The sequence below is a fragment of the Stegastes partitus genome, unplaced genomic scaffold (assembly GCF_000690725.1).
Source record: "Stegastes partitus isolate 25-593 unplaced genomic scaffold, Stegastes_partitus-1.0.2 Scaffold1146, whole genome shotgun sequence".
In the NCBI taxonomy this organism is placed as follows: Eukaryota; Metazoa; Chordata; class Actinopteri; family Pomacentridae; genus Stegastes; species Stegastes partitus.
The window spans coordinates 42,075-52,238 of NW_007578877.1; the positions used below are offsets into that span (position 1 = coordinate 42,075).

Sequence of the window (10,164 nt, forward strand, 5' to 3'; positions counted from 1 at the left end):
ACATTATAAGGCCCAAACTATGAATACTTTTGGGTATTTTGTATTTATAAAAGCAGAACCATACTTAGAAATTAACACACTTCTCTACATGGCCAAAACTATTTGGACATCTGTTGGGCTAACACCATACTGATTATATGTGGCTGCCACTTAAGCTGTCCACATACTTTTGTACATAATGCATGTTTAATTCAAGCAGATGATTATCACAAGAAGTGCCAAAAGTTTGGATACGCTTTGAGGTGTATGCATAAAAAATCTGCACATTTCTGTTTGTGTTAAAGTGTCTATTGACACAGTATCTGGCCATAAGTATTTGGACATCCTTTGGCGTCAATGTCATATCCATCACATATTACTTCAGCATTCAACTGTCCATATACTTCTGGACATGAAAAATGTCACAATGTGTTTACAACCTGCCTATCATTCAGCCAGAGAATGTCGAAAGAAAAAGTTGGGGCCAATTCTACATGAATTCCAATTGTCCGCATACTTATGGCCATGTGGTGTGTTTATTACAGTGAGATGTCTTTAGAACAATCTGCACATTTCTACATATGACCAAAATTATTTGGACATCCATTGAACTAATGCCATATTAATCACATATGGCTCCAATGTTTAGGTGTCCACGTACTTTTTTAACATAGAGTGAATTTAATTCATTAAAATGCTTCAAAGAAACGAAGCATCAAAATTATGTGGACAATTTGGACCAATTCGATATTAATCATATTAAACAGAAACATTCAGGCGTCCACATACTTTTGGACACGAAAACTGTAAATTTCCTTATTACAGTGAAATGTCTTCAGAACAATCTGCACATTTCTACATAGGACCAAAATTATTTGGACATCCATTGAACTAATGCCATATTAATCACATATGGCTGGAGTTATTAAGTGTCCTCGTACTTTTAAACATAGCGTAAATTTAGTTCAATAAAATGGTTTAAAGAAAAAGAAGCATCAAAAGTATGTCAACACTTTGGGATCAACTCTATCATAATCGTATTAAACATAAATATTCAGGTGTCCACATACTGTTGACCAAGTTGTGTATTGTTCTAGAAAACAAGTGCACATTTTTGTTTGTTAGCGTGCTGACACAGTATGTGACCATAAGTATTTGGACAACCTTTAGCGTCATATCAATCACATACTACTACAGCACTCAACTGTCTGCATAATTCTCGACATAAAAACAGTCGCTGTGTGTTTACAACCTGCCTATGTATTCAATCAGAGGGGTGAGGGAAGAAGAAGTTCAAAACGTAGGTGGACACTTTGGAGTCAACTTTATTAAACAGAAACATTCAGTTGTCCACATACTTTTGGCCAGATGATGTATTTATTCCAGCGTATTCAGCATATTTTTGACCAAAACTATTTGGACATTCTTCAAACCGTTTTCCTCTCAGCTCGCTTGTGTTGCTGCACACATACTTTGAGTGTATTTTATTTTCATTTTTCCTGCTTTGAGGTATCGAATCAGTGCTCTGCTTGTGTTCATGTGGGATCAATAAAAACATGCTGAGTGACAGACCGAGGTTTGGTCCAAACACCTCCAAGGTCTCAGAATCTGGACTCGGCGACGTTCCTCTGGAGGAAACCAACCCGCCGTATCAAGACGCTGCACACTTCCTGTCCTGGAGGAGGAGGGGGGAGTAGGGGGGAGGAGAGGGGAGGAGAGGGGTGAGGCCGACGGTCGGTCGGTCCGTCAGCAGAGCTACTGTGGAGGAGAGAAACTCATAGAGGAACAAGAACAGAAAAGGAGACGAAACAAAAGGAGAAAACAGGAAGAAAAGACACCAGAAGCTGCAGAGACAAAGAGAAAGAAGAAGAAAACGAGAAGAAAATCAAAAAAGAGCAAAAGAGAAAGAAGAGGAAGAAGAGTGGATAAAGCAGGACGAGTTCCAAACGGTAGGAAAACAAGCTCGCCCACCTCAGATTAGATTGATGGACTATTGATTAGTTGAAGGTCAAAGCCATGAAGCAGCTTCTAACCTGTCAGGACAGGAGAGCTGAACTAGTCCTGGATGATGTAACCAAAAAATTAATGACAATACAATGTTTAATTTCTGTCAATATCTGCAATTACTAATCAGTGTTAATGAGCTATTTTCATAAAGACCAACCGAAAAACAGCGAAAGAGACTTTAACCTCTTTAGTCACTTTGTTAAGGCGCACATCTAATAATGTTAATGAAAAACACACAAGTATTGTCTGTGCAGATCCTTAATCATCCAGCTCATTATAATAAGAGCTGATTTTTATAGCAACTTGACTTCTTTTTTGGTTCTTGAAGACATTTAACCTTCATCCAGGAGGTTTTTCTAAGTTCTAATTGACTGATGTGATTCCTCCTTCTGGAGGAAAGTTCTGTGGTCAGATGGAACAAAAAAACTAAGCAGAAATATGTTTGGAGGAGAGAAGGTGAGGCCTTTAACCCAAGAACACCAAACCTACCATCAGGCATGGAGGTGGCAGCATCATGCTCTGCGGTTGTTCTGCTGCCAATGGACCTGGAACTTTACACAAAGTCAGTGGAACAATGAAGAAGGAGGATCACCTCCACATTCTTCAGGAAAACCTCAAACCATCAGTAAAAGGTTGATCTTGGACACAGTTTTGTTTATTTGTTAATATGAAAGGAAAACATGCTGAGGTTAATTGGTGATTCTAAATTGTCCGTAGGTGTGAATGTGAGTGTGCTTGGTTGTCTGTCTCTAAGTGTAGCCCTGTGATAGACTGGTTACCTGTCCAGGTGAACCTGCCTTCACCCTGAGTCAGCTGGGATAGACTCCAGCCCCCCACCACCCTGGTGAGGATTAAGGTGTACAGATAGTGGATGGATGACGGCTGGTCTCCATGAACAGATTAGTGAACAGAACAACTGGCTTTAGGTTCAGAGGCCCAGAAAGAGACTCAGTTACTATAAAACAAAGATTCAAAGACACAAGTTTTGCATTTCTGTCATTGCAGAGTTGAAGGTCTTTTATGTGTCTGTACAGGTTTGTTGGATCTTTGGCAGTTTCAGACTCAAACTTTTATTCTTTGTTTCGACAGGCGTCATCACCTGAGGGGGTGAAGCTAGAGGAAATGGCGTGTCGGCTGTTTGGCTGTTGGACTCCTCTTTGCATCGTCCTCTTCCTGCTCAGTAGCATCTCGGCTGACCCGTCCTTGACACCACGATACGTCCTCCACAGCACCAGGGGCACCTTCGATGACGCCATGCAGCGCTGCTCGCCCGGCGTCCTCACCACGCTCGCCACCAACCAGGAAGTCGACGACATCCTCAAGCTCGTCTCCAACTCGGTGCCACTTCAGGACGATTTCACCTTCTGGCTCGGGCTGAGGAAGGCCAAGAACGAGTGTGTGGTTCCTGCGCAGCCGCTCAGAGGATTCAGGTGGACGGCGGACGGCAGTGAAGAGTCGCAGGTGAGCCGCTGGGCCGAGGAGCCGGTGCTCACCTGCACCGGGGTCCGATGTGCAGCGCTGAAGGGGCAGTTTGACGGGTCGACAACTAGCTGGGGTCTGATCCCGGTCAAATGTAAGAACGAGTACCCGTTCATCTGCAAGCTGAAGGGCGGGCTGACAGAAGGGTCACCGGAGGGTGAACAGGCCACTGTTAATCCAGAACCAGAACCAGTGACAACTGAACCAAAACCAGCAGCAACAGAACCATCCAAACCAGCTACACCTAAAACAAGACCTGCAACATCAGAACACGTGCCAACTACACCAGAACCTGAACTTCCTACAGAAGAACCAGAACCTGAATTGGTTCCTGGTCCTGGTCCAGACCCGATGTCAGATGCATGTCTGCACCCCATCATCCCCGGGACTCGCTCCCTCAGTCTTGACCCTGACAACAGCAGCCGGGTCCAGGTGGAGTGCTGGTCCACGGTCCGGCTGGACCTGTTCTGTTCAGGTCGACCTGCATTGTGGCGAACGCTGGACGGCTCACCGGCCAACTTCAGCACCGTCTGCCTGCAGTGTTCGCACGGCTTCCATAAAGACGCCGCCGGACGTTGCATGGACGTGGACGAGTGCGCCGACCCAACCCGCACCCCCTGCAAGCACACCTGCCTGAACACCGAGGGCTCCTACAGGTGCGTCTGCTCCGACGCCGACGGGAAACAGCACGACGAAGGTTCTCTGACCTGCCAGGACCTGGTGATGGTCGAGGACGGTGGCGCACTGTCGGGCATCCTGGTCCCGGTGCTGATCGCTGTGGCGGCGCTGGTGGTGCTGGTGGTGGTCGTCGCGGTGACGGTGAAGTGCTGCCTGATGAGGCGGTCGAAGAAACGCGCCATAAAGGCAGCGGAGAAGATGGCGATGAAAAGCAAACAGCAAAAGGACGCCTTCCAAACAGCCAATGAGAAGACAGCAACATGATTACGCAGCGCTGTGATTGGTTGTTTTCAGTGACATCATCAGTGACAGTTTACTGTTGGATGAAAGTATTAAAGTTCATTTGAGTTTTTAAACTAAAACCTCATCAAATTTTTAAATCTTTAAATCAGACATTTTAAAAGCAAATGGAAGTTTTTGGTTTATTTGCCATTTTCTTCAGTTTACGGTAAATTAATCTGCACAGTCTGAATACAGCAACCAGACTCACCTGTTTTTTACCTGAACTCTGTCTGACAGGCAGCCCCTTAAAAAGTCCTGCTCTGTTAATTAGAAACACAATGTTCGTCAGTGTTTGTGTTGATGTGTTGGAACTAGATTTGGTAAGAATATATCTCTACTACTTTAGATACTTTAGCTTCATGTGAGAAATAATGATTAATGAGTTGTAATTAACCCAATTAGTTGACTGGACTCTGACAAAAAATAAAATGTCAACACAAAATTGAACATTTAAGTGCTCTTCAATTATTATATTGGTATTTTTACATCACTAAAAGTTCTATATTTTAAATAGTATTATTTAAGAGACAAAAAGTGGAACTACATTATAAATCAGGTCATTTGATATTTTTTAAATTGTAATTTTTATACAAATATAATTAAATATTTGTTTTTCAATTACATATTAGTAATCTCAGCTGTTTCTGTTTTTCATAATTGCACACTCAGTCAGAAACAATCTGTGCTGGATATTCATTTAAATCCTCCAGGAGTCCAGTTTAATCTGCTGATGGTTTTTAACTGTTTAATTGGATCTGCTGTATTCCTGTTTCTGGGTTTTAAATTAAACTTTTTGAAATTTAATGACGGTGGAGTTTAAAATGTTTATTTATTTAGGTTTTTACAGTTTCTCAGGTTTCAGAGGCTGAAAACCGTTGATGTGTTTCTGTGTTAACTTTAACATGGCCAAAAGTATGTGGACAGTATGCTTCCATTGCCTAGAGTAATTTCCTATGGATGCAATGTTAAGCTGTCCAAATACTTTTTGAAACACAGTGTGTTTAATTGAGTTAGATGAGAAGAAAGTAAGAATGGTCTTTGTGTAAATACTATAAGGCCAAAAGTATATGGGCATAATGCTGCATATTTCCTATTACACTCGCACATTATATCACATTTAAGTGTCCACATACTTTTGTGCAAAGACTGTATTTAATTCAGTTAGATAGTTTAGAGAAGAAGACATACCTCTTTGTAAATTTTAAAAAGGCCAAATGTATGTGTACCCATTAAGATCAATTCTATATTAATTGCATTAAGCAGAATCATATATATTCATATTACTCACATATGGCTGCAACAGTTAGCCGTCCACATACATTTAGTGCAATTGATTTAGCAGCCAGTTGTATATCAGAAACATTTAGCTGTCTGCATATTTTTGGCCAGGTTGTGTATCACCCCAGACAAATCAGCACATTTCTGTTTGCGTTAAAGTGTTTGCTTACACAATATATGGCCATAATTATTTGGACACTCTTTGAAGCCAACGCCATAATAATCGGATGTAGCTGCAGCATTCAGTTGTCCACATACTTTTGGTCACTTACATGAAGCAGGACAGGAAACCGTCACTGTGTGTTTACAAAGTGCTCTTCCTGTTTCCCGAAGGGCACTAATGTTCAGACAGGAAGTAACCCACCACAGCCCCCCCTCCCCTGCTGACTGAGAAGATGAGATAGTGACCCCCCACTCCCAAGCCCCCCCAGGTTTACTTCATCATCTCAGTTAATGATGATTTACTGCTGGAATTTCTCACCATTAAAGAGGAACATCAGCTCTGTCGGCACCGCCATCTTTGGTTCTGTGGTTCTGATTTTGTAGGGACACTCTGGGTCAGAATCTGACCTAGTTTTGTTCATGTTAAACTAATTGTTTTTTGTTTTGTTTTAACTCATTAACAGACAGCACAAAACCAATAAAAGTTTGTTTTAAAATAATAGTTTCCTGCAATGATGGAAAGTAACTAAGTACATTTACTCAAGTACTATGCTGAAGTACAGCTGTGAGCTACTTTACTAGTCCATGTTCTACTTTCTCCATCCACTTCACTACATTTATCGTACAGCTTTTTTAAAAGATCAAGATTTTACCTAAATATTAAAACTTATTTAACATACAACACATCGTCACAGATTCCTGTCATATTCAGTATTTAGTGAAAAACAAATCAAATGAATTCAGTGTTTCACCTGCTGGTCGGTTTCAGTGGTTAGGATGAGGGTTGTCTCCGTGTCAGGGATATATATATATACACACATACATATTTTTTTTAATATATAGGGATATACAGAGATATTTATAATTATCAAGAATTAATGGGCACAAAAATAGCACAAAAGGATGCAAAATGACCACAAAGAGATAGAAAATGACCATAAAATGACGCAAAAGTCATAGAAAAAGAGGGAAAATGCCAACAGAGTTACAAAACAACCCCAAGGAGCACAAAACAACCACAATAAAGTTCTCTCTTCATGTGGATTCTGCTGCTGTTTGATGCTGCAAGTATTTAATTTACTCAGAGGAAAGATTCCTAAACAGCTGGAAGCAACAAACTCAACTCAAAACCTGAGAATTATTGGCAGGTTTCATTAGTCTGGCCTGTTACACATTCCGTCTTCATTGGATTTTGTGGACATTTACATTTAATGGATGTGAAACGGAAGAGCAAAGACAAAAAAGGAAGGACGCAAAACGACCACAAAGAGACAGAAATGATCGTAAATATACCAAATTAACAGCAAGAGACAGAAAATGAAAACAGAGTTAGAAAACAATCTGAATAAAGTCGCTGCTGTTGTCTGTAAAAACAGAAATTCTCTCCACATCTGGATGCTGCTGCAGGTATTTAATAAACGTAGAGGAAAGACTCCTGAACAGCTGGAATCAACAAACTAAACACAACTAAAGTCATTGCTGCTGTTTCACTGATGCGGCCTGTTACCGACTATTTTTATGGACATTTCAGTTTATAACAGATGTGAAACTGAAGAGCATAGAGAATGAGGGAGATTTTTAAACTGTCTTTTGCTCAACATTGATGTTAAAATGTATTTTAAAAAATCACTTCACACAACGATACGTCTCTCATGGGATCGCTGTTGCAACTCCAAGTGAGCAGGACTTCATCAGACATGAAGCCAACGCGTTCAGATGCCGTCAGATTAACAGAAAGGTCTGAAAGGGGCTCAACAATAATTCAATAATTCCTGTCAGAGAACATCAGATCCACATAAACCTCCATCTGCCGATCAAGTCTGAAGAGAACTGTGTGAATGTGGCAGCGATCCTGATCGATGCGCTGATTTCCACTTGTTCTTAACTGACACAGCAGCAGTGACCTTTAATTAAACCCACAGTCGGAACACAAACCCACACTCTCACTAGAACAATGGTTCCTAACCGGTTCCTCAGAAAGCTCTCCGTCACGTGGTTCCTTAAAATGCTAAAGGTTCTGTGTTTTTATTGGAGTTATTTGGTGGCAGCAGGGGCTGCAGGGTGGCGCAGTGTTGGTTAGCACTGTTGCCTCGCAGCAAGAAGGTGGCCAGTTCACATGTGTGGAGTCTCCATGTTCTCCCCGTGCAGCGTGGGTTCTCTCCGGGCTCTCCGGCTTCCTCCCACAGTCCAGAAACATGCTGAGGTTAATTGGTGATTGTAAATTGTCCGTAAGTGTGAATGTCAGTGTGCTTGGTTGTCTGTCTCTAAGTGTAGCCCTGTGATAGACTGGTGACCTGTCCAGGTGAACCTGCCTTCACTCTAAGTCAGCTGGAATAGACTCCGCCCCCCATGATGCGGATTAAGCAGTGTATAGATAATGGATGGTGGCAACAGGAAATTAGAGCTGCAACTAACGATTATTTTCAATATCTGCAGATTATTCTTTCAATTAATGATCGGTTTATCAAATCTGAAGCTTGAAACATGTTGTTCTGTCTCACCAAGAACCCAAAATATGAAACGGGATCTCATGGGAGGAGCCCAGAAAAGCTGCAAATTCCTAAATTTAAAGCTTCTCTGAAACAGACATTTTTAATATCAGTGATTGAATTACGCAAAAAGGAACGTGAACTGAAGACTGATGTGTTTGTTTGTGAACCAAGTGGGTTCACAAATAACCGTCCTCAGAATAGTTCTATACAGGACTGTTCATGAGTCAATAAAACACCCGTTTGTCAAAGAAAACTACAGTTCTTCTGTGTCATCACTGTGGAGAACCTCTCTTGGTTCCAGTCAGAACCTTTACTGTTCTCAGTGCTGGTGAGGCGTCCTGCTGCTGTTATTGAGCGGCTTCCTGCAGACTGACTGAGCTGCTGCTGCTTTACATTCACACAGATTCTGTTCACGTGTTTCTATCGCTTCAGTTTTCTGTTCAGGTTTTTTCTTCACTGCAGGTTTCTGAGTCCTTCAATTATAACATAAACTAAAATAAAATACTCTAAAAATACACACTAAGATAAAAACGGTCAAATCTGATGCTTTTTTGGGTCAAAACCAGAATAACTGTCATGAAGCTGCTGCAAAACTGAAGGAGTGAATTCAAATAAAACTGATGAGAAAAATCACCTGATTCATGTTTGTGTTATTGTATGAACCACTTTGTGCTTGTGTGACACCTGCTGTACATGTACAGTCTGATTGGCTGATTGATTGGCTGATTGATTGATTGATTGATTTTGTCAGCTCCTGGGTGATGAAGTTGATCCGGTGTTCACGGTTCTGTGAGCAGCAGAGTGACAGGAGGAGGAGGAGGGGGCCTGCTTCAATAACGTGATGCGATAATGATGATGATGATGAAGATGATGATGATGATGATGATGATGACCCCCCCTCCTCCCCCCTCCTCTCTGTACCGGAGCGTCTCTCCGGTTGAACCGGATCATTCGGAGGCTCCGCTCGTCGGGTTCTGGATGAATCTTCATCCTCCGTCGTGATGCAGCTCAACACCTCTTCCTCCGCCGCCTCCTCCGGTTCTCCTCCCCCGGTGTCTCTGGAGGACGGCTTCCTCTTCCCACCGAACGGCTCCGGTAACGGCTCGGAGCCGGGCGGCGGCGCGCCGTCGGCGGGCAGCGCGGCGCTCATCTCGTCCATCTACTCGGTGGTTTGTCTGGTGGGGCTGAGCGGGAACTCCATGGTGATCTACGTGATCTTCCGCTACGCCAAGATGAAGACGGCCACCAACCTGTACCTGCTGAACCTGGCGGTGGCGGACGAGCTGCTGATGCTCAGCGTCCCGTTCGTCGTCACCGCCGCGCTGCTGCGCCGGTGGCCGTTCGGCGCCGCGCTGTGCCGCGTCGTGCTCAGCGTGGACGCCATCAACATGTTCACGAGCATCTACTGCCTCACGGTGCTCAGCGTGGACCGGTACATCGCCGTGGTGCACCCGCTGCGGGCGTCCCGGTACCGACGGCCCACCGTGGCCAAGCTGGTGAACGCGTGCGTGTGGCTGTTCTCGCTGCTGGTCATCCTCCCCATCATCCTGTTCTCCTCCACCGCCCCCAACTCGGACGGCTCGGTGGCCTGCAACATGCAGATGCCGGAGCCGGAGAGGCGCTGGATGGCGGTGTTCGCGGTCTACGCCTTCCTCATGGGCTTCCTGCTGCCGGTGCTCGCCATCTGCCTCTGCTACGCGCTCATCCTCAGCCAGCTGCGCGCCGTGGCGCTGCGGGCCGGCTGGCAGCAGCGGCGCCGCTCCGAGCGCAAGATCACGGTGATGGTGACGGTGGTGGTGTCGGTGTT

The 10,164-nt window shown here is 43.8% G+C and overlaps 2 protein-coding genes across 2 annotated transcripts in view; both read left to right on the forward strand.

Moving 5' to 3' along the window:
• The first annotated feature begins 1,825 nt into the window (after window positions 1-1,825).
• Window positions 1,826-5,229, forward strand: clec14a (C-type lectin domain containing 14A). Its single transcript, XM_008296677.1, has 2 exons — window positions 1,826-1,928; window positions 3,076-5,229. Exon 2 carries the CDS (start codon window positions 3,109-3,111, stop codon window positions 4,405-4,407), a length of 1,299 nt encoding a protein of 432 aa, XP_008294899.1. The 5' UTR covers window positions 1,826-1,928; window positions 3,076-3,108; the 3' UTR covers window positions 4,408-5,229.
• A 4,129-nt stretch (window positions 5,230-9,358) lies between these two features.
• The window catches only part of sstr1a (somatostatin receptor 1a), a gene marked incomplete at its 3' end in the record, with an annotated part of 1,065 nt that continues 259 nt past the window's right edge, over window positions 9,359-10,164 (forward strand). The window contains exon 1 of the mRNA XM_008296678.1: window positions 9,359-10,164. This exon is cut by the window's right edge and continues 259 nt beyond it. Within this exon, the coding sequence (XP_008294900.1) occupies window positions 9,359-10,164 (806 nt within the window).

Excerpts from the sequence above, each read along its gene's own strand:
- clec14a (XM_008296677.1), top strand. The coding sequence starts at position 3,109 with ATGGCGTGTCGGCTGTTTGGCTGTTGGACTCCTCTTTGCATCGTCCTC.